Source organism: Puntigrus tetrazona, chromosome 14 (assembly GCF_018831695.1).
Source record: "Puntigrus tetrazona isolate hp1 chromosome 14, ASM1883169v1, whole genome shotgun sequence".
In the NCBI taxonomy this organism is placed as follows: Eukaryota; Metazoa; Chordata; class Actinopteri; order Cypriniformes; family Cyprinidae; genus Puntigrus; species Puntigrus tetrazona.
In genome coordinates, this window is record NC_056712.1 from 812,924 (window position 1) to 838,482 (window position 25,559).

Consider the following 25,559-nt stretch of genomic DNA (forward strand, 5'->3'; position numbering starts at 1 on the left):
AATTCAAGTGTGTAACAGAGAAAAAGCTGTATTAACTTATTCATATTTACCATTCTTTCCCATTTCGTACCACGTTATAGGATCAGAAAGCGGTGAATGAACGTATTTCGGGCCATTTACTAGAAAAGGAGAATGATTGGAAAATCCTACAAATAAAACGAGGATGAGATTATTAAAGAGAGAATTTCATTGTTTAATATTAGAAGAATCATAAAATACAACGTATACACTACCGGTCAAAAGTCTGGAATTATTATGATTTTTTTTTTAAATGTTCTATTTTGCTCTCACCAAGACTGCATTTATTTATTCCAAAAAGCAAATAAAGCAGTTATGTTGTGAAATACTAAGAAATGATCAATTATTCCTGTTATGGGAAGGTTACGATCAGCATCATTACTGGAAACGGTTTTGTTGCATAATACTTTTATGGGAAGCCTTTAAATTAAAAGGTTGAGGTAAATGACACTAGAAAGAAAAGAGATGAATACTTTAAATAAGGATGCATTACACTAAAAAAAGTCATATTTATAATGTAATGCATTTCTACGAATTGTTTTGTATTCTCGGAATAATTTAAGCGGCACAAACGTGCTCGAGATTGATGAGAAAGGGCCTTTTTTCTGAAGGATCGTGTCACACTAATGACGCCGAAAATATTCGTAACAGGAATAAAAGTTCATAATATGGGCTCTTCAAATAAAACATCACATTTTATAAACATTTCACAATAGTATTAGTAATTGCTGAGCAAAATGTAAAAAAAAAAATTAAATAAACAAAATACCGTAAATTCTGGACTATAAGCCGCTACTTTTGTCATAGGTTTTGAACCGTGCGGCTCATACAAAGGTGCGGCTTTTCTGCAGATTTTTCCCACCGCTAGGGGCGCTCTAACCGGAATTAGAATCAAAACTAAGACAAAATAAATGCAAAGCGGATAGAAGGACGACAAATGACCAATCCTGTCAAACTCTATCTTTTCAAATCCTCACCCCTTCATCATGGAACCCACACCAACAAGTTCGTATGATGCAAGTTTTAAGTTGAAGGCCATCGATCTCGCTATACAACAAGGAAACCGCGCTGCTGCTCGGAAGCTTAGCGTCAATGAGGCAGCGGGAAGAGCAAAACTTTTTTAAATAGTGCAGGTGCGCTTTATAGTCCAGAATTTACGGTATATATATATATATATATATATATATATATATATATATATATATATATATATATATATATATATATATAAACAAACTCTTGACAGGCAACATCTGAACGGTCCCTTGTTCGATAAATGACATATGGCAGTTACTTTTAATATTGTAAACCGTATTCGTACTGCATTTTGGATTTCATAAGGCCTGTATGTGACGGGGGTGTCTTCAACTGTTAACTTTCTAGCGCACCGTCTGTCAAATCACTCAATCGCTATTTGTTGTGGGATCAGAAAGGAGGCTTACGATAACTCGTGCAGTTATGTTAAAAAGCAGTGGTCGGGCAACTGCGCCTGGTCTATTCCACAAATCTATATCGGCAAAATAGTGTGCGATTACGCAAAGATACACTGAGATTACTGCGAACGCGGCCCCCATAATCAAAGTCTCTATGAACAGGATACGAGCCGATGCAGCTTCACCGGACGTCCAGCCGGGCGGCTCGCCCACGTTCTGCGGCAGTGACTCGGCATTGGCGTGAGGTTAAACTGGGCTCCCCGCTCGGACAGCGTCCAAGTGTCTATGGCAGCGGCGCGAGCGGCGTCACTGATACGCCAGGCAGTTGTGCGGCGCGCACTCCTCCTGCTCCTCCAGCTCGGGGCACGGCGTGCCGCTGTTGGCGGGTTTGAGCAGGATGTACCGGGTGCGATGGCGCAGGCCGCCCCGAGAGCACGGCCCCAGACACAGGCCCCAGGAGGACCACATGGACACCTCGCAGTCCAGCGGCGTTTCTGCAAGACAGGAGCCAAAAGAGACGTCTGGAAGCGATCCGTCGAGAGATCGTGTTTATGCGCATGTTTATGCGCGGTCAATTAAAGAAGAACAGACCGCTGGAGTACACAAACGTGTATTTTTTAGTAGGTTAGTGGGTCAACGTATAATTGATGACAGTTATATTTTTCTTAAGTATCACGCGTATATTTGTGCGCCCTGCTTTTCGCTTTGCCTTAAATTAGTTTTTTTTTTTTTTTTTTGCAATGTCCAGTTTAAAATAAAAATCTTGTCGGTTTTATATTTCTGTAATCTAAACCTTAGAACCTTGAGATTTTCATTTTTCTTTCCAAATATTTTACTTTTTTTTTTTCCCTATAAAATAAAATTATTTTTGATATTTTATGTACATATTAATTGCCTGTCAATATTTGCTATATTTTTTAATGATTTCAGTTTAAATAAACATTTGAGGTCAGCTATCTAGAAAACATCATCTGATTGGCCAAACAAAACCAGCTACCGAGTCAAAATGGTCAAAGTGTCAGCTGTTTCCTGTCAATCAATTAAACTTTTTCTGTAACATAGCTGACAAACTCAAAACATCTTTTTCTTTGTAATATCAGAATGATGTTTAATGAGTAAACTTGACAACTAGCAGGTAAGTTACACTACATATACACAATATATATATATATATACAGTGGCACGAAAAAGTATGTGAACCTTTTGGAATTTCATGGTTTTCTGAATAAATTTGTCATAACATTTTATCTGATCTTCATTAATTCATTGGTATTGACAAACACGACGTGTCTAAAAATACATTCTCACATTATCCTGAAGGATTGTCTGATATACTTGGGAATTCATCTTCCCCTCAATGATTGCAAGCTGGCCAGGCCCTGATGCAGCAAAGCAGGCCCAAATCACGATGCTTCCTCCTCCATACTTTACAGTTGGGATGATGTTTTCATGACGATACGCCGTGCCCTTTCTACGCCAGATGTAGTGCTGTGTGTTTTTTCCAAATAGTTCAATCTTAGTTTCATCAGTCCACAAAACATTTTGCCAATACCGCTGTGGAGTGTCAATGTGCTCTTTTGCAAACTTAAGGCGTGCAGCAATGTTCTTTTTAGTAAGCAGCGGCTTCCTTCGCGGTGTCCTGCCGTGGATACCCTGCTTGTTCAGTGTTTTACGTATTGTAGACTCATGAACAGATATGTCAGCAAGTTCCAATGATGCCTGCAAACCTTTGGCTGTCATTCGGGGTTGTTTCTTTACCTCATTGATGAGTGTTCGTTGTGCTCTTGGTGTCATTTTGACGGGGCGCCCACTTCTAGGTAGAGTAGCAACAGTCCCAAATTGTCTCCATTTGTAGATTGTTTGCCTAACTGTAGACTGGTGAATTTCTAAAGTCTTTGAAATAACTTTGTAACCCTTGCCAGCTTCGTGTAAATCAACAATTCTTGATCGTAGGTCTTTTGAAAGCTCTTTTTGGCGAGGCATGGCTCACATAATCATGTTCTTCTTGTGCAGAGCAAACTCCAAAGGTTTGAGGGGTTTTTTTTATCAGTCAAAGTAGCTGTAGTCTTATTATCTTAACAAGACTCCAGGTGTGCTAAAACCAATTAGCTGTTTTGAGGTCATTAACTCAAGGTTTCACTTACTTTTTCCACTGCCATTTTGAATGTTGAATCATTGTGTTCAATAAAGACAAGAAAGATCGGAATTTTTTGTGTTATTATTTTTAGACACATTGTGTTTGTCAATACCAATGAATTAGATGAAGATCAGATAAAATTTTACGACAAATTTATTCAGAAAACCATTACATTCCAAAAGGTTCACATACTTTTTCTTGCCACTGTATATATATACACACAAAATATACCTGTTACTCTTTATTTTGATAGTCTGCTTTAGACTAACTATTCTACTAACTACAACTAACTAACTACACGTCAACTATCAGTGCAGACTGTTAGGGTAGGTTTAGGGTTAGCAGAAAATGTTGACATAGTAGCTGATAGTATGTTGTGGACCCATTAAAAAAAAAAAAAAAAAAAGTTTTAAAAGATATTAAGCAGACTGTCTATTAATACTCTAGATATTCTGCTAGCGGTAAGTGGACTATCAAAGTGTTACCAATATATCATGTAAAACCAATAGGTGTTTTATAAAGCGTATTGCATAAAAAGCATATCTATGTACTCTATGCAGTTTAAAAGTCCCACTTTGTTCGTGATACTAGCAACGTGTGAAAACTGCAGTAGTAAATGCCAAAAAAAAAAAAAAAAAAAAAAGTATTTATCGGCTTAAAACTCATGCTTACATTTTTGTGGAAGCAAATAAACAGCGTTTACCACACGTGGTGTGCTTTGGGGTTCGTCAAGTTGTTTACTTCCCCCCAAAAAAAGCACTGCAACACGTGAAATCTCGCACAATGCTGCGGTGAACCCAAACATCTACAAGAACCACGCAGCAGCACTTTTTTTCTGGATTTACCAGCCAATTGAAATGCGCTGGAGAGAACACGGAGGATTTCGTTGAAGAGACGCGTATGGAGACCTACCTGAGAATCTGTTGGGTTTGGTTGTGTCGGGCAGGATGTGATTGGACACTCGGTTGTGTTGACGGACGGGAGTGCGGCCCTGTCGCTTCACCCAGACGGTGGCCAGAGGCGGGAGTTCGGTTAGCCGAGGGTAATAGAAGGAATTCGCCGGGTGGTTTGGCTTCTGGGAGGTGATCTGAATGAGAATGATGCAGCAGAATTGTGATTTGCTTCAGCCACAACACTGGCGCATTGATTTCATCAAATCTGTCAAACTAAGCCATATTTAAATGATTTCCCCAATCAACTTAGAATCGGGATTCCCATCATCATCATGGAAAACCTGGAAATGTTGAACGATTTCACAAAGTTCTTTATAGCGGAATGTCCAACCTGCACCTTTCCCCAATCATATCGACCTCCTTTATTATACTTTCATCGTGTCTTTATTTGTTTGTGTGTTTTGAGCTATAATATTGGATGTGGGACCAGGAAATGTCTACGAAAGAAATTTCATTAGTTGTTTCTCCATAAACTCCTTATTTATTGCTTATTAATAGTTCGCAAGGTAATTAAGTTTAGAACTTTAGGTAGGGGTTTGAATTAAAGGATCTAAAATACGCTCATGCAGAAAAGGCATTAATGTGTGCATTAAAATGACTAATAAACAGCCATAAGTAAACTACTAATCTTTATAAATGACTAGTTAATAGTGATATTAGTGGTGCGACTCTTTAAAATCCTTATCCAGTCACTGTGAACAACAGGTAAAGCCGTGAATAGGCATCGGAACCACATTTTATTCATTCATATATATATATATATATAAATTATTTTATTTATATACCCCAGGCATAGCGGTGTACAGCTGAATCGTGGGAAGTGTATCTCACCATAGTGATATTTTCTGGAGGCGTCGTTGGAAAGTTTGGCGAGGAGAAAGTGAAGCCGCTATCTGTACCAGCATCAAATGGGTGCAAGTCAAAAGTCACTTCCTGTTTCCACTGCCCGCCCTCACACAGGTTCAGACTCTCCACCCCCACAAACCAGTCCGGACTGGGGATCGCTTTCACTACGAGAGACAGCTGTGAGAGAAAACACAAACACGATCAGTCACTCTCGTGCTGAAAACGTACGCGCGGACATCATCAGCGCTGATTTAGCCGATGGCAATGTATGCTTGCTTTTTCCAGCATGCTCCGCTAACATAATTGGCTTCGTAAGTCACGTCTGTAACTTTTCTTTGTTGCCATTTCCAGTATTTTCCACTCCTTCCCGTGTATGTTAGGTTAGACCATCTGGGTTTTTTTCTCTAAATGGTGATGAATGTTTCCTTTTTGACTATGACCTCATTCAGGAAGAGCCCTTGGGTCGGAGCAGGATGAGGGAACGGCCACGCCACGCAGACGCAGCGGCATCGCCCATTTAGACCGGCACGAGCCTGACATTCAGCCAAAGACGATTCTCCAGACATACGCTAAATCCTAACAGATCCAGTCTGCTCGAGTTCACAAAAACTATATCAGCCGAACAAAAAAAAGAGAAATCACAAAAGTAAATGTGCACATTTCTAACCAAAACGCAAGTGTGCTTACTAGACCAAGACGAAAGGGAACTTTAGGGCTTTTCGCAATCAACTGATCGATTGAATGAATTAAATAATTAACGCACCGCTCTGAATGAACGAAAACGTCCTGCAAAGTTTTAAATCTGAAAGAGCCCCCTGTGTAAAGTTATTGTCTCTCAAAAGAAAACGAGTCGACTCCGAATCATTGAAATTCATTAGTTTTTAAAATGAAACGTTAGCATATTGCCCAACACTTGTTGGTCTTTTAGCGTTGGTATGAATGAAAATGCACATACATTTCTTGGCCACTAGGTCCCGCTTTTGGAGCATTGATGGCTCACAAACACAGCTTTAAGACACCGGAGGAGTTTAGAAAAATTAATCGTTGAACAAATCACATGGGAGTCGTTGAACGAATAAAGGTAAAAATGATGGCACATTATAAAGACGGTGAGAGTGTTTCATGCATGTTTGTTAATCCAATTGTGCACCTTTTATAACTCATAATAGGAGCACTTTAATTAGTTAACCCTGGGTTCATCTAAATGGTTTTACGCTACTTAGAATTGACCAAGTTGTTAAAATGTATTCCTGGGTATTCATAAAGTGACATTTCCACTATATATTCCTATTAGTCTCGCGTGTCATTGAGATTGATTGGACCCGTTTACGTAAAGACTCTAGCGTTGCATATATTGTATTTTTCAGACTGTACCGTCCGTTTTTTCCAGAATGGATGATTCAGACTATAAAAGGTAAGAAAGACAGTCTCTTCTGTCATCATTTATAATATTGCAATCCAAACACGTCCACGCTTTTATTGATAGAACACATTTCGTGATGCCTAGAAGAACCTTTTTTGTCTGAACGGTTCCATAAAGAACCTTTAATACATGGATCAAAAGAAGGTTCTCCAGAAGGTTGTTCACGGGACCTTCAATGCCAGTAAAGAACCTTTGACTGCAGATCCTATATTTTAATTATTAGGTCGTCCCTAAAGTAAACATTCAAAGCCGAACAAATATATACTTGCAGTCTCTACTTTACATCCATATTTGGGCCAGAATTTCGGCACCTTATGACAACATCCAGTCTACAGCTGACTTTCCTCCAGACTGGATTTACTCTCGTCTCTCCCTCACATCTCTTCTCATTCTGTGGCTTTTCCAGGAATACCTCCTGCTATATCAATTTCTCTGGCGTGAGAGGCGAGCGCTGCCTCATCCCTCTGCTGTCCGTTCCGGCCCTGCGCTAATAGAGCTCAATCTCCCTTCAGGGCACAAAGTCACACTGACACACAATCGCCAAACCAATGCCCCGATTTGCCGGAATAGTGTGTCGGGAAAAATAATACGCAACTCGTCTATTCCTCTGTCTGTCTGCATGCACAGCTGGAACGTGCTGCGGTTTCTCGCATGGCTCGCTCTTTGTAAAAATCCACATCGCTGCTGCTGTCTGGATCTTATTAAATGCAAAAGTACCTTGATTTTGGGCAGCCTCTTGCCGTTTCTGATTTACTTATTTTCTTGTTGATTTGAGGGCGTTTGCGAGAATCTGAATCCGACACCGTGGCCGTTTCTTACAGATATTAATTAAACGCGCTGAAATGTCAGCTGCAGCCCTACGGTGTATTTAGGTAGTTTCTTGGAAAATGACACAGGAGGACGATAAATGCTGCTTTCACATCTCGTCTGAGATGCCTTCAAACCCGCAATCCTGTGGTATGAAATGTTATTTAGTAGATAAACAAGAAATGGACCGAAACAGAGTTTTACATTTTATAAACAACGCAGTTTTGAGTGTTTTTATATGCTTTTCTGATTTTAAATTGCATGTAAAAATAGCATAAAAAGAAACGATTGCTGCGATTATGACAACTTAAATTTCAGCATTAGAATATCTGAAAAAGTACATGTGCATTTATTTTTACCTTAATTGCTCAACGACTTCCCAACGAGTTCTTTAATGATTAATTTTTCCAAACCCCTCCTTTGCGTGACGCTAATCTGCGGTCTTAATGCAATTCATACAGGAAGAATACAAGAATGAATATGCATTTTCATTCAGAAAAACGCTAAAAGACCAACAAGTGAGCGTGAGAAAGATGCTAATGCTAATATGCTAATGTTGACGCGAAATGGCTTGGGACTCGCTTTAAAAATGACTCGTTGCAACGAACAGTCGATTCTTTCTTTTGAGAGACAATAACTTTATACTTTCGGATTTAAAATAATGAAAGCTGTTTTCCATTCACTTGTTCTTGTTACACGCTGCATTAAATGTAATTTTAAAAAAATCCATAATAGTTACTAACAGTTATGGGAGTAACGCAATATTGCAATGCATTGCATTTAAAAGTGACTGGTTATAAGAGAACTGTTTTTTTTTTTTTTTTTACAGATTTTTGTAGGCTTACTGGATTTTAAAATCATCGATCATTTAGAAAAGCTCATCTCTCCTCAGTAAGCCACATAATTTGAGGCATCGTTCATGCCTGTGGCACAAACGTGCAGAACAAATTTCTCTTAAAGTTCGATAGCGAGGCTTAGGCAATCAGACGGTCAATAATAACTGAACACGCACGCACGCAAGGCCAAATTAAACCTCTCAGTCTCATCCCAAGGCCACATTCGTACTCCCAGTCGTACCTCGCTGCCATTCGGATCTAAAAACAGCAGCGCCACGGCAGACATCCCGCCATGCTGTGGTTAAGCACCAGCAGGAGTGAATGCCAGGCGCATCTGAGGGTAGTTGCCGTTTTTTAATAGGTCTCCTTTGTATTCCAGACTTTGGCGATAAAGATATGTAGGTCACCGGCAGCACCGGCGCTGCCTTTAGACCCTGTAAACCAACAGACTCGTGGCTAACAGAAAAATAAATCTTGCAGAAACTGAGAAGGAAAGGCTCCGGCCTCTCCCTATCTGCAGATCTGGTGGGTGCAGGAAACGCAGCACAGGAGCCGGAAGGGAGGGAGTGAGGCTTGTGGTCTGGAGGTCCTGGGACTCTGGATGTGGTTTTGGAGACCTGCGCTCCGGTGAAGTCTGTCTTTGTGCGATATATAAGCATATTGTATCATTAAAGTAAGTTTGAAGCGAAATTTCATACCGTGCGCTTTCTGAACGCATTTTATTGTGAATAATTCATCTGTGCGTATCTGCTTCATTTTTTTATACAAATTTTGGGAACACATCCCGCATCCCTCACACTTTATTTTAAGGTCACTAGGTAATAGTTAGACAAGTAGTTATTAAGTTTAGATATGATGTAGGATTTAAGGATATAAAATATGGTTATAAAAGATCCATAATAAGGTGTGCTTTAAAAGCAGTCAATATGCTAGTATGCTAGTTAGAGGACCGGCTCTTAAAATAAAGTGTTACCGCCATTACTTTTGGATGTACGTCACTATACAGAAGAAAAGATTCATCGCTACTTCCGTTTTGTCGCGACTTTAAGGATGTCTTCTAGGAAATGGACCCTTCCGAGTAAAACGCTTACCAGGGCCCGGTCTTTATTCAGGTTGTTTTATGCTCTATTAATTTAATGGCTTTACCTTAGTGCGATGAAAATGTCTGAAACTAAACAGTCCAAACCGTGGAATGGGAAATGTCTTTGGGGAAAGGTTTTTAAAATGGGTTTTTAGTTAAATGTCTGAAATACGGTCTGTGGTTAACACAAGCTCTAGTTATTTTCATGTTCTTTTCTTTTACTTGCCACAACAAAGTTGGTTGATAACCCTACAGAGAAAATTTATTTAACTATATTTTAAATTCATTTATTTTATGCCAAGTATACTACAAAATACATTTACGTATTTATGTACTTAATAAAAACACCCTGCAATTGGTATAATAAACCATAGTTCTGGAGTTCAACTACATACACTGAAGTGTACTTGATTGTGCTAAAGTGGAACTACTGCAAGTATACTTTTGGTAGACGTCTTGCATTTTAAGACCGATATTATCGAAAGATAACGCAACCGATAGCGACGTTAAAAACATTTTAATATTAAGAAATGTGTATTGTGCACAAGTACTGTAAATTACTTGCTACGTTTTTAAACCATATTGTATTACAAATCACTTTTGCTTTTGAGTGATATGCGAATATGTTAGATTTAAACTAGACTCGGTATGAAGTGTTTTTTTAAATGTACTACTTTTTACTAGGGAACAAGTGGCTAAATGGGGCTACAGAGTTTGTTGGGGATATGAAATGTCTTTTTCGTCAATTTCAAAGCCTCACTGTATTTCCAATTTCCATTCTGTTGGGTTTTTTCCAAAGAGAAGCAGGGTGATGATGAGTTGAGTGGAGTAACGTGAACATGTTCATCTTACCAGCGGGGTCCTGGGCGTCAGGAGCAGCTCTGTGGAGCTGTGGCCGATGCCTGAGGGGATCCCGGCTGTGCGGTACATGGAGCCCACCGCTCGCCTCTTCCTCGCCTCCTTGGCATCCTTCACCAGATCCACCGTGAGTCCCTGCTCGGCGAAGCTCTTCATGCCATCGCTCGCAGCGCCCCCTCCTGCCACATCCGGTACTGCTCATTATGGGTCACAGCTGCACAGAAGTAAAAACAGCCAATGAGTGATGGGGCAAACTCACAGAAAACAATTCAACTGCTCGTGTTTTCAGGCCTCGTGATTTCTCGGGCAGGTCCTGCGCCGGCCTGTTGAACATTACTACCACTCCATGAATTTTTATTGCTCATCAGATTTCGCAAAACACAAATACAGCTCTGCCACCTTGCGTGTGCTCTACACACCCCGAGCTGTGGTATAAAGCCATGCAGAAACCCCCAATGCCAAGAGAATAAACACCTAAAAACAAACCTTCAGTGAGAAAAACCAGACCTACCGGTGTGCGCCTAAAGTTCAGGGGTGACCGAGACTTATGCAATATGTTAAAGTCGATTTTCATGCCCTCAAGGCAACAATCATGTTTTGTAGTGTATACTCACTGTCACGTGGCATTTTAAATGCTTAACATCCGTGTCATCAAAGTCTTACATTTCTTAAGTTAGTTGGTGAAACCGTTTTTTGGGTTCTTTAGCTTTCTGTGATTTGTAGCGGTCCATAACAGATTACGTATTGAAGCACATTACAAGCGCGGTCATATTTACTGCTGCTCGGAGAAATTTCATGGATGAAATTCAGACCGTTCGATAGAAATCTGTGCAGCTGGCTTACAGATTTCGCAACAGGTCCAGTTTTTTTTTTTTTTTTTTTTTTTTTTTACGCTGAACGGCGATACTAACCAACAGAACATTTGAATGTTGAAAGTGACTACTGAGTGAACTGCGCTTCATGCATTGCTACACTGTTGACAATAGACAATGGACCTTTTTGACAACATTTGCCAATATGGATCATACCTTACCCCTAAACTGCTTTTCCAAAAGTGACGTTATATTCTTTAATAGGAATCTGTTCAACAGATCTCAAAAACCAGAATGTCACGTGCAACCAGACTGGAGTTACATTTTCAGACTTTTACATTTTCTTGCTTGTGTAAAACTTGGGAGGTTGTAAGTATTAGCTTTGGGTGTTGCTATACCGCTGTGAAGGTGGTTTGATTGGGTACAAGAATGGTTTATATAAAGTTGATTTCTGGCCCAAGTTAAAAGATCCTAAGACCGAGTCTCACTGTAAGTTCAAGCAGTAGCAATACTGATGCTTGCCTCGATTTCTTTGACAAATTGCTTTGGCAAATCTTTGATGAATTGCTTTTGTTCACTTTTGGATAGAGGTGTCTGCTAAATGCATAAATTTAACTGTAGCCTGTAAAGTGCCTCTGCGATTAAAGAGCTGCATATAGGAGGCCGTTCACACAGCATGGGAAAAAAAAAGTCTAGATGAGCAAAGATGAGCAAAGCAAGCTGAAGGATAAAACGCATCCACATTCTATGTTCTTACATAGAAAAAACATAGAAACTGTGCAAACCTGCACACCTTTTCGGTGTGAACTTTACCTATGAAAAACTGCAAGGCCTACAAACTTATTTTAACTTGAGCACTGTGCTTTTACAACTCTGTGCAAGAGAAACTGAATGAAAATCTACTTCTGTGGATAATTAAACCGTTAGTTCACTTCTAGAATAAATGTTCCAGGTTTTTGTCTCCATATAGTGGATTTAATTGGAGACAATGGGTTGAAGGTCCAAAAATAAATCAGCCATTTTGTAAGATAAATCAAATTGTGTATATTTTTTTTTTTTAATCACAAAAGCAAAATGCAAAATGAATATGCAAAGTCAAACGTCCTTTCCAAAAAACAAAAAAAAACAACAACAACAATGTTGGACAAATTTAAAAGTTGGAGAGTCATAGACGGAAAAACTATCCACGCATGGCCTTTCCAGTGTGAATGCATCTCGTATGAAGTTGTGTAGTGCCCTTTGCATTGACCTCATCGAAGTCCACTATATGGAGAAAAATCCTGGCAACTTTCTCAAAACCTTATTGGCATGGGTTGTGTTAAACTATCAGGAAATTTTCATTCTGGAACTCAACTAATCCTTTAAATACAGACAGAATTGTTGTTTCTAGACAAAACGTGCCTTGTTTGATAATTCGCCCATTAGCTCTTGATATCACAGCAGAGGTTTGAAAGAGGACAGAGCCGAGATGACGTTTCTGAAATGACTTCAGCCTCTCTTTTACGTCCCACTGAGTTCTTCATAACTACAAACCATTTTGGTCTGGCAGACCCGGGGCTGGGAGCGAGAGTGCGGGAGAATGAGAGAAAAAGACACAAGTGAGAATGACAGGAAGGCAGGCAGCACGTTTGGCACGCTGACACGTCTGGTCTCTCCGTGCTACACGTCTGGCCCGAATGTGGACAGAAAAACTGAAGAGTCCTGACCTCAATCAACTAAACCACAAACCGCAATCGTCTCCAGCGCTTTTATCTCTCTATCCCCGTCTTTCCCCTAATAGTCTCATCCTTCATATGTGGAGTTCACATGTACGGCGCAACCTTTTGATTACATACAAAAATGTGCGGTTTCTAAACATAATTGCAATACAACGGTGATAAATGGATAAAGAGAGGGCCGGAAAGCCATCCAAGAGGCAGGAGAAACCGCGCAGACATCATCTCAGCTCTCCAAATCCACAGCCTTGAACTTTGAGGATCTCTGGGTTGTAAATGTTTTGGCTGAGGCCGTCTGCTGCTCGCGTGCGGTGGCATGTGACACTGGTGACGCCCGAAGAGCACGTCCTCAGAAAAAAGCCAACACACGGCGAACGCGTTAAAGTCGGCGGTCGCCGCGTGTGTCGTGTATTTATGGAAGGACTATTAAAGGACAGGGTAAACCTGCAGGGCAGCCCGTGTCATCTGGCAACGGCTATCACTCCTTAACCTCGCTCTCGTTCTGCTTTCCTCATTAAACTGGCCCGCTCCCGTGGTGTGGCAGGTAACGCGTGTACGTTTGGAGGGTCGTCGGGGCAAATCTCACGGTTAACAGGCCAGCTGCGAGTACTTAGCGTATTGACATATGGTGAGGTGAGGAACTTTAAACGTTCTCATCTCTAACGCACGTGGAGCAAGTGTTAGTCACATGTAACTAAATTACGTAATTTAATTAAGTTGAGTAAACAATTAAATTACAGCTACTGTTACAATTACATTTCGGCTACTTTCGCAAATACAGACCGATTGCTTTAATAAATTGACATGATTGCTGTAAAATATGAGAAACTTACGTTTCGGAGTTCGTGACAGAAAAGGACACACGCTTATTCAATAACCGTTTCCTATTTGGGTTTCTGTATATGCTTTATTAAGATGTACTATTGGTTATGCTTTATTTTAAGGCATCCTTGTTGCGGTGTAATTTTACATTTAAGTACCGAGCAGTATACGTGTACTTACTATATGGCTAGGATTAGGATTGTGGTGTGGTTTAGGGTTACTTGCATGCAATTATGCATCATTTATTGTTCTTGTAATAGTATGTACATGTAATGTGTAAAAGGACACCTTAAAGTTAACTATGACAGTGTTTCCTGTCACAGGCGTTCAAAAATCTGATTTCAAAAATGGTATCAAAACTATTAAACGGATTGAAAACCATAAAAAGAAACAAAGCCAGTTGTTTTATCTTGGCTGTGCGTTCAAATTAAATTATTGTAATCTAAATTCAAGTGAAGAGGGATTTTGAAAGTCTGAAAGTGAAGGTTAACCCTTACATTTGAAAATGATTAACACCAGAAATTTAGAAAAGTAAATCAAACGTATTCACTTAATCAAAATAGTTCCTTATTGCATTTTACATGGGGTCATTTGTAATCTGTAACCTATTACGTTTCCAAAGTAACCTTTCCAAAGCGGTCTACCTCAGAGAACAACATGGTCAGGCCGACACCTCGTATCACCAGGAGACTTACCCATGAGTTTGGACCACTGAGCAGGTGGTCGGAATAAGGGGTACTGTTTGGGGAAGGTCTGTGGACTCCAGTGGCCGGTGAACACCAGGATGTAAGAGGCGGGTCCCCGAGCGCTGCACTCCGTCCCATTGGTCAGGTTCACCGGGGCTGCACAGGACAGAGCAAACCTGAGCAGCACGACCAGCAGCTGCTGCAGCCAACCTGGAACAAAGACCTCTGATGGCATCATCTGGCAAAAAAAAAAAAAAAAAAGCAGGAAAAGTCATTAGCCAAGTACAGTACACTTTTTATTGTTAATATTAGTGAAACGGCTTTGTAGAAATCATATAAATTCCCATTTCAGTTTCTTGTCCTAACAGTAACTCGGATTCCACTCATGCAGCAAATATGTAATGAAAGAGGAAATTACATAACTTTGGTTCCTGACACCTTAATCCTCTGTCAAGGGAAGCGTCTGAGATTTGCTGCCTACTCCGTCAAGACACCGCTATTACAAAACACCCCTATGAGCTTTTAAGAATATTTGGGAAAGAGAATGGTTCACGCAAATATGCAAACGCTTCTACTAATTTACTCGTCACCAGTAGAGCAATAAAAGTGATTTATTGCTGAACCCATCTTTGGCTATTCATAAAAAAATGCAACCCAATGGCTATCATCACCTGTAAGGAGATTTGAAAAAAATAAATAAATCACTGAATTAATTTGCGACGATGTATAGAGGCCTTATGAAGTGAAATAACTGGTTTAAGTAATTGAATACTATTTACCTGTAAAACATAGCCTCGGGCAAACATGTGCGCATGTCATTTTACCGGTAAAAATCCATTAAAAATATTTGTTAAATGATTCAGTAGTGAACTGACGCCACTGTTAGCACAGTGGCAAGATGCTCGTGCAGAAGGTGGTTTGGTTTTGGCAAAATATTTACATCTGTATTGCATAGTTTATAATAGTGTATACTGCATGAGTGTGCTGGACTGTTTGCCTGAGCTATAGATTACAGGTAGTCGGGTTGTAAATATGTTTCAGTTTCTTACGGTTTTCGTTTTGTTTCACAAGATCTTGGTAGCCTATATCATCAGGAAACTCTGGTATTAATTGTCTCTGCTCTTTTCACTGTCAAAGTGACGTGCATTTTATGAATCACCAAGGACCACAGATTCAGCTAAAAATCTTCTTTACTGTTCTACTGAAGAAAAAAAAAAGCCATGTTTTAACTGGGACCTATTATGTTGAGGACATATTGTATACATTTTTTTTTTTTCGCTGTAAGGGAGAAAACTTTGTATGGACTTTTTCCTATCTAGGCCATATTACCATAGATATAACACTGTTTACAGATGCTCATGAAGACTAAGTTGTTAAAACCACAACACACTGGGCCAACTGACCAATCAGAGCAGAACTGGCTTTTGAGAAAGCCTAGCTTTAAAAGAAACTACTTTTACAAAGATCTCTTTACTTTAACTAAAAGAGTGCTTCAGGCAAAGATTTAGGAGTTATTGTGAAACAATATGAGGGTGAGTAAACAATATCCCCTCGAATCCAGACAGTCAAACAGTCTGCAAAGCTAGTTTAATAAAACGTTAGACTTTACGTGCTTTAAATAAAACATAATTAACAGCTGCTAAAGGCATATAAGATGAACTCAACGTCACTACGGCGCAGATTTACCTAGAACCCCACAGTCCCGTCCCAGCCGACCCCTTTATCACAACAACCCTAGGCTTGCCGTTTATTCCCAACTAAATTAAAATAACAACAGCGGGGTTGTGCGACTCAGTTATTTTCATCCCTCGTAGCCTGTGATTGAGTGCTGAGAGTATTACGCAAGACCAGCTTAGACCCCGGCAGAAGGTTTAGAGCGTGACCGCATGAGATCCTGGGATCTGCACTGTCTGCCACCGTCTCTTAATAAAGAGGCAAGTGACGAAGGGCAGAAGTTCATAACTGCAGGCTCAGACTATTGCTCTGGCCCGGTCCGCTGGATCCCCATAGTTTATAACGAGCCACGATCATATGACAGACCAGCAGATCAAAGACGCAGGATCACAGAGTCCCTGCTTCTGGTATTTTTATGCTCGCCTGTTAAAAGTTTGGAGTCGTTAATGTAGGTTTAGGTTGGACCGGTAATGTATACATTATATATATATTTGAGAGGGTGTCTCTAATGTTATTGAGGAAAAGCAGTGGACCGAGTTATAATAGTGCTCATGATGAACAGATATATTAGGATCCACGAGGAGAGGTCTTGAGTCACCAGAAATGACCTCATGTCTAATGGACATAGTTCTGGAGTGAGAAAGCAGCTAAACGCTCCTTGTTTTAAAGCCGGCTAGACCGCAGGTTCAATGGGACATGGATAAAATCTTACGAGTGAGGACTGAACGTGCACTCCTTTTGTGGTTTCCTTTTCTTTTCTTAAGAACGCGCAGGCTCTTTTCTTCTATATTTGACAGATCGGGTTTCCGCATCTTTTGGAAACTCTGAAGTGTCACAGCACTTCTACACATGAAACCTTTTCCAACTGCATTTTTCCCTTTAGAGCTGATTGGTGAGAGACCAGAAACGCAGGCAAATGAGCCATGGCATTTTGCCAGCTTAACATTGCTGGAAAAGTTCTATATTGATGCTATTTGTGAAGCCATTACGTTAATGGTATTTATGAGTTTAAGAACGCTGAAAAAAAAAAAAAAAAAAAAAGTATTTGTAAAGTGCAGATGTAACGTCTTTGTGTTAGTTTAAGTTAGCTTTGGAAACTTATTTTATAGAAAAATGTACAATTTAAGGCAAGACAATTAAAACTAAATATTTCTCATGCATTGGTTAATTTTAGGATTTTCTGGCCTTTTTCCATTACTTTCGGGCTTGTAGTAAGAAATCTAAAAAATAAACAGTTTAGTGACAACACATTTTAAAAGTCAACATGTCAGTGTTAAGTTTTCTAAAGATTTGTTTTTGTCCTGCAATGAGGGAGTAATCTCCATTTCAGCAGAACTATACCATTTTATTGCCATTTCTATTCTCAGGGTTATATATATATATATATATATATATATATATATATATATATATATATATATATATATATTTTTTTTTTTTTGTCTAGGTTTAAACAGCATTGCATTTCTAAAAGCATTATGTACATTTTCTTTCTGGCAGTTGACTATTTAGAGACTTCAAAATCTCAAAATGGAATGATAAATTTCAACGAGTATTCAATTGCATATATCATTTCAGAAAACGTTTGCGGTCCAAATGTACTGCGATTAATCAACTGAGGAAGTTTGGTGTTTTTAACCCCATTCACCCAGTGTCTTAACGACTCTACAAATGTCATGTGGTGCAACCATCAGTAGTAAAAGTAATTAGCAATTAACTGAATTCACACATTTTAATGCATATTTTCAAAAATGCTTCAGCTAAAAAGGTTTTCTTTTGCGGAGTTGCACCGCATGACATTTACAGTCTGAACTAGTCTTCCCATCTCATAGAAAAAGTTAAATAATCGGATATTTCACGAGACTTATGTACTTTGGTTCACTCACAAGAATTAGCAGGGGTCATCTCCATGACGTCATTACCCGTTTTTTTTGTGCGTTTTGTTTTTTCATGCATGTCGAGTCATACCACATGACAATCATTACGAAATTGTCAAATTGTATGAACATTGGAACAAAAGAGCTTTTCTCCATCTGGGTGGATGAAGGAACTGATCAACAGATCCTGGAACTGTTTGTGATTGTAGATGTGCGGGGTAGCCGTTCAAAAGCCATTTTCACCAAATGACAGCTTTAACAACACTGATGGTGCTGATGTGTGAACAGGATCCAAAAAAAAGACACCTGAAAGCTGTTGGATGTGTGAACCAGAAAAGGTAATCTGGCCGTTTTACTGCAGCTTACTGGGTTTTGTGCTTGAAAGTAACTATCATAAATAAGCATCAGGCACATGTGCCACAATTGCTCAATAATGTTTGTCCTCAATACAAACAGTTCTGTTTGTTCGTGGGAGACGCTGTAAAGTAATGAAGAAACAAAGCTTTGTCTATCCAGTGGAGTCGTCATTCCCGAACACCATTCGCTAGCTATTAAAACATTATAAATATTTTGATCTCCCATCTGTGCTGATATTTTGGACACGTGCAGACGCAAATTCCCACGTTTTCCACATTATCTGTGTGAAACTAAATCAAACCTTGTACAAAGTTCTGGCGGATCATGAGATGCATTTCTGCTGCCATGCACTTGCCGCACGGCACTGACCTAAAGCAAACCTCCCTGTTTGCCCTCTTCAGTGCAGCGTCAATAGACACACGTTTCCAAAACATCCAACAGACGCAGCAAATCTCCGCTCCCAGCACGAACGAGACAATAAAACCAGGGGAGACGGAAAAGTGCCAAAGAAAAAAGCTTGCGGCTTTTTTGCCACTTAAGCTTAAACTTACAGGAGAGCAATTATGAAGCCACAGGAGGAGGAGGTCAGGAATCTTGCATTTCAGTCGCAGGCAAACGCAAAAACCACGCGGGCAAAGTTGAGCAAGACATGAATGAGAAGAAGGGGGAAAATAGCTAAATAACTTAAGAGTTGCACATGTGTTAAAATACTTGGGCACGGCGGCATTGTTCGTCAAAGAGACGTCAAACCTGCAGAAGAGGAGTGTGGGAAGATTGCGGTATAGCGCAGCAGGAAAGTGGAGAAGCAGAAAAGCAACCCTGGTCTTAACCTTTGCCACAGCAGCCGGCATGAGCACAGGACACACACACACACAGAGACAGAGAGACAGTGGATCACATGCTAGTGAACGGCTCACTCTTACCTGGCTGTGATGGTAGACAGCAGGACAGGGTTTGTGGAGATGTGCACTACAGATCAAGACACCTCACTTTCATGCTCTCTTTCCCCTCCTCTCTTTTTTTTCTTTACTCTCTCTCCTCCCATTCTTCACCCCCACCTCTCCATGTATGGGCGCACACACACACACACACACACACACACACACACACACACACACACACACACACACAAACACACAATTCAGGCTTGTACTTTTTCCTGTCCTGTCCTTTTATCTCTTTTCAGACTGTGTGACTGTAAGTTGAGGCGTTCAGGTATAACTCAGTCCATAACTCATAATAGTTTGTAAACTATTTCTGTTAGGAACTTCATTGGTGTTATCGTTAATCATCTTCATATTTATTATCTTCATAACATCCATAAAAACAGCAGTTACAAAGAGAACCGTTTCATGTAAGCCTACCTTATCCCAGCCCTGCTTAACTTTGTAATACAAGCAAGCCAATTCTAGGTCGTTTCTCCTGAAATGCGTAAACATTTCTCTTTGTTTGTGCAGCCAGACCGACATGGCAACAGCTCAGCCAATGAGTTTGAGGCAGGGCCCACAAATTTAAACAATTTCTAATCGAGAAAGTATTGTAGTAACTAAAATAATCTGTTCTAATGAGTCTGTCTGAAATCAGTTTCTGGAGGCACCTTCATGTAAAAGCTGCCAGCAAAGTCATTTCGAATACAGCCATAATTACATTAAAACATTATACATTTTATCTGACATGTGCTTTTAAAGAATATACACAGTGGTCTTTCTCCTCCTGCAAAATGACTATAATGAGTATAATCAATAGCACTACAGTGTGGAAATCAGCCTAAAAATGACTTATAATTGACTTCATATTTCAATGCATTGCCTTGACTTGCAGTGGATAAAAATATGAAAGCTGACAAGCACAAAATCCTAACCTTTTACACACAGAAACGCTAAAATGGCATGGACATTACTGGTACCCTGGATTAAAAATTTGGCAGCACAACCCTTGGACAGAAGTACCGTATCTAACACCTTCCACTACTTCAGTTTCTAAGTCATCCCACCCAGCACCAAGCAAAACTTACCAACACAATGCCAGAGAGTCGCTGTGGCTTGTTGCTATGTGGTTCCCAAAGGATTCAAATCCCTTCAGTTTTGGTGAACATCAAGTTGCCTAGAAAAGTCCAGATTTTCTCTGCAAGCCACAAAATCAGTACAGTCAGTCACAAACAGTCTGAGAAATGACATTCGATACTTAAGAGCTAGATATTCGACCAGTAACAATACTGCGTTGATATTGCTGGTCTACAGCAGCTCACACACAGGAAGAATGGTTTTCATAATAACGCACTCATAGAAGTGACTGACATCTGGGAATTATCTGGTTAGAAAGCAGTCGGTCCCTGCGAGAGCTCACGTCAGTCCAATATAAGAGACATTTGTCACTGATTTGCCCGTCAAGAAAATACGCTAAAGTATTACAACTGAAAGCCAAGAGGTTTTACCAGTCACTATAAATCAAGGATGGCATTTACAGGAAAAGTCCAATATAAAAGCATCGACTTATCAAATGTGGTAATGTTTACTGCGTCAGGCGAAGCTAGTCATCACTTCATCAGCAGCCAGACTCAACGGCGATTCGTTTGCATTGACGCAGATGGGACCGGACGCCATAAAGTGATCGGTTTCTGTCTCAATGAGTGCTATGCACACTCTTGAGCACACTGACCCTAACGTGAACCTACCTTTAATAAATCTTACAATGGACAGGCTGACGAGAAAGAGTTGATGAGACCAAGACACTTAGGGTGTATAGGTTTGTGTGGCATTTCCACAAGTGTTGCAAAGTGCATCCCAATGCAGCTACAACTTGGTGAACTATACACCAATATTTCACTAGTACGCCAACAAATACTTTGCTAAGATTTCTCTGTAGGTCTTTATTTATTGACTTGTTTGTGCGTTTTGAATAATCTGTGTTACGAAACAGCCAGTATAAAGTTTTGTAATCCAAAGATTTGATCGATTTTGGGGCATTTTGGGTAGTGACGTAAAGTAAATGAGCTCATGCTCAGTCATCTAAGCACAATAAAACAAATTTAGTATCCAAAAAGGTCGTTTCTGCTCAGTATTTCAAGCGCAGCTGTCTTCTACTTCAATAGCTCACTTTTTCCCCGCCAACTTGTCGGTGGGACGCGGGGCCCATGACGTCATTTTGTGGGATTGAGTGGAGATGCGTTGAAGCCATGTCAAATAAACTGGCAATGACTCCGAGACGATCATCTGTAGAAAAAACATTTACATGGGGACAGAGTGCAGCATAAACAGTCATTCTCTGCTGAGCGACTCCCATAAACAGTGGAACCTACTTTTACGTCTTGTCTGAGGAAAACGGTTTTAGACATAATACATGGTCACCTTCTCATCTGGAGACATACGATACACTTCTGTAATCGGACTCTGGGTCACTGACGCTCAAACACACACACACTGCATTACAGAATAAGAGTTTCCACTCTGATTATTTTAAGAAAAAAAAGTAACCCTTAATTTTAATTGTGACAACTGAGGACAAGAAAATTAGCTTATTATGACACGAAAACAAGCAAAGTTAAAATGGCCAGTATAAGGACGGTTTTAAATGTCTGGCTCTGAAGGAAGTGAAAAAGCCTGAGCTATTGTCCTGCAAATTTTACATTCAACTCTAATCAAACACACTTGAACCAGCTAATTAAGCTCCTCGGGATTAGTAAACTACAGGCAGATGAGTTTAAGGTTGAAGCAAAACTCTGCAGGTCACTGGTCAGGTTTAATAACTTGTTTATTACAAACTTTTCACTTCTCAGGGCGATACTCGATGGATATAGAATTTTCAATACTAGGGTTGATGGCATGCATATTGGAATGCAGGGATTGCCTTACTATTGTGAGAAGAGAGATCTGTAATTAACACTGGAGAAAGTGTAACGGGCAACTCGGATCACATGCGTCTCAAATCATATTAAAGCCTTGAGAACGAGCTGTACAATGCTTACCGCGTCCCTATAATTGTTATGCGAGATTAGAATAAGCACAACCCAAAGCATAGGATGTTGAAAAGAGTGAGCTAAAAATCCACCATTTCAAGTCGATTTTTGAAGTGTGGATCTGTGCACACTAATGCAGGGACGCCCAATCAGAGTTCTGCAATCAACTGTCCTGCAAAGTTTAGCCGCAACTCCAATCGAACATTCCTGCCTTTAATTTTCAAGCGATCCTAAAGACTTTAATTAGTTCTTCAGGTGTGTTTGATTAGAGTTTGAGAGCTGAACTTTGGAGAACAGGCGCTTGCCAGGAGAAGGATAGGGCACCCCTGCTCTAACGGCTAAACAATCCATTGCGCTTTGGCAAAGGATTCAGTCCAGAACTACAAACATGAATAAAATGTTATATAGAAAATATGAGCACTCTCCCCTCGAATCAATGAGCTATTCTTTTTCTCTCCAATATGGTAAGTAGTAAAATGAAATGTGAAGGATGTTAACGGTGATGATCGACAGGCCAGTTTACAGTGCGACTGAGAGCTCAGTAAAAGACACAGTTGAGCGATGGCAGGGCCGCTGCTGGCCAAATTGGTGCCCGAATAAAGGCTGTGTTCGAAATGCCATACTATCATACTACTCTTACTATTTCTGCAGAATCCAGTACGTATGCCGTGCATAGTATGCATAGTTTGAGTATGCATGGATGACCTACTATATTTGCCATATTCTGCTAAATATAACTCCAGCGCCATTTCGAACACAGCTTCTGTACTGATTCCATACTTCATACGGTTGCTGTGATTTTGTTTGTTGATCCTGGATCAACATTACCGTCCAAAAAATATATAGTTTTATCCCAATTCCTACCTTTACCCAAACTTTTAAATTTCTACAATCAGTGGGAAAGGGTGTTGATTAACTTACGATGAAATTTCATATTCATATTCCAAATCACCAAAGAAATCTTTGTTGAAAGTTATAAAAAGCGCATTTCTCAGGCGAGATCAGCCAGTGCGCATGCGTAGTACTATGCGCAGGTCTCAACGCTGAATGTTTCTATAGCAACCGGAACGTCTAACGGCAGATGCGGCTTTTTATTTAGAAGGCGGGGCATCTTGTGATGGATCGGCTATTTTAAACGTATTGTTGTGCCCAAACACTATAAAGACAGAATTTTTATGAAATATAAAATTACATTGTAATTGAAGTGCATTATCTGTAAATTAAATGTAGCTCTAGACCAGTGGTTCCCAACCTTTTTTAACTCACAGCCCACACAACCAAACACATATGTTTCCGCGGCCCACTGCAAAAAAATTTAAATGAACCTGTTATTTGTGTCGGGTTAGTAACTGAGTACTCAGAAGCATGACTTTTAACTGTCTTTATTGGATAAACGGGTAATGTTGAATAAACAGAAAATGTGCATAATAGGTCATTAATTTTTAATTAATTATGATATTTAATTATTACTACACATTTTTACGTACATTAGCAATATTATTATTTCTATTGATAATAACTGGCGGCCCCCCTGCAATACCGTTGCGGCCCACTGGGGGGCCGCGGCCCCCTGCTCTAGACGGTTACCTATGATTTTATGTGATTGATGGTCTCAAGAATCCTGTTGAGAGAAAGACGTTGGCAATTCGCACACCCTTAATCTCTCTCATAACTGCATTAAAGTCTGCTATTAACAGTTAATTTAGAAACAAAGGTGTTATATGAGAGGCAGAAAAGCATCCTGCACGAGCGTTTTTAACGGCACGTTATAAATTATTCCAGTTATTCTATTTTACGTTTGCTATTAGTTACTTATTAGCATGAATATAACTAGAATATTAGCCATTTACTAGGGCCAATTAAGAACACATTAATGCCTTACTCTACATCCCTAATCCTACCCAATACCTAAACTTAACTACCTAACTAGCTATTAATAAGCGGCACATTTAGCTATTTTACCTATTGTGACCTTAGCAGTTTGTACTTGACGCCGTTACGCTTTTTTTTCGGCTAAATGTTGTAGGCGTGCCTTTAAACTCGAATATGATTGGTTGACGAACGTTCCATTGAGCGCAATTATTTTCAGAAACAGTTCTTTATATAATAAAGTAGTCCCAGGCAGGTTTCGCCCGCGTTACATTCATATCACTTCGCCGAATAATTTCAGTTATTTAAAAGTTCCTAGAGCCGACAAAGAAGCCAATAAATTAGTAAACAACTAGATTTAAGAAACAACCATCGTTTACAGTGTTTTTGTCCCAAAATGTACGTTTTATTTTGTACGGAAAGCTATATTCTCCTGCACTCTGTCCTTTACAAAAGCACACGAACGTGATTTCAGTGCTACTCTTTTTATCGCTCCGTGTCATTTCTCGCTAGCAAGGTGTTAACATTGTTTTTAAAACAAATAAACTTAGCTTTACTAATTGTAGACACTGCCCATCACTGTTGAGAGAAACACTCGTAATTCGCACATCCTAAACTTCATTAAAGTCTGCTATTAACAGTTATTACATTTTGGATTTAGCAAAGGCGTTGTATGAGATGCTTATTAGCATGTATACAACTAGAACATGAACCATTTATTAAGGCTAATTAAGACCATAATGCTTTTATTCTACATCCCTAATCCTATCCCTACCAAATACCTCAATTTAACAACCAAGTACTAATAAGCAGCACATTTAGAATTTATTGAGGGAAAAGTTGAGTTAATAGTTAAGTGTTACCATTATTCCTTACCTATTGTGATCTTAGCATTTTGACTGCGCCCATTAACCAACAAAAGTCTTCGATGAAGGAACAAATTCAGCTCACCTTCTTGAATGGCCTGAGAGGAGTACATTACTGGCTAATTTAATTTTGTGGTGAACTTATTTAACGAGCATACAAGTGGAATAATGACTTATTGATGAACGTGGAAAAATGCGAAGAGTCAAGACCCTCTGAAACTATACGGTGTTTGTTAAGCATATAAAAAGAGGTTTAAAATGGAAAGACTTATGAACGGCTAAAAAGTACTTGCTAAATTAAATCAACTGCCTTTAACAAGGTTCAACAACTTCATAAACACCACTGTGTTGCGCAAACCTTACGAGACTCTCATAACGGTGAATCTCTGCAGTGTAACCGTTGCCTCGCTTTCGGTTTCCTCGCTTTATCAACACCACATTTATTAAGGCTAGACTGCTTTTTCCAAGACAGCCCATTTAGGCAGGTTTTCCTTTATTTACAAGACATAAAGAATGTTTACTGCCAAACCTTTA

General features: G+C 39.7%; 1 protein-coding gene across 1 annotated transcript; it reads right to left on the bottom strand.

Annotated features, from left to right (window-relative positions):
• Positions 1-1,264: 1,264 nt before the first annotated feature.
• Positions 1,265-21,167, bottom strand: spon2a (spondin 2a, extracellular matrix protein). The gene is given in 7 exon segments (XM_043257754.1): positions 1,265-1,945; positions 4,501-4,675; positions 5,373-5,564; positions 10,387-10,562; positions 10,565-10,606; positions 14,437-14,665; positions 20,350-21,167. Coding segments are annotated over 6 exon segments (1,002 nt in total). The 5' UTR covers positions 20,350-21,167; the 3' UTR covers positions 1,265-1,757.
• Positions 21,168-25,559: the final 4,392 nt, after the last annotated feature.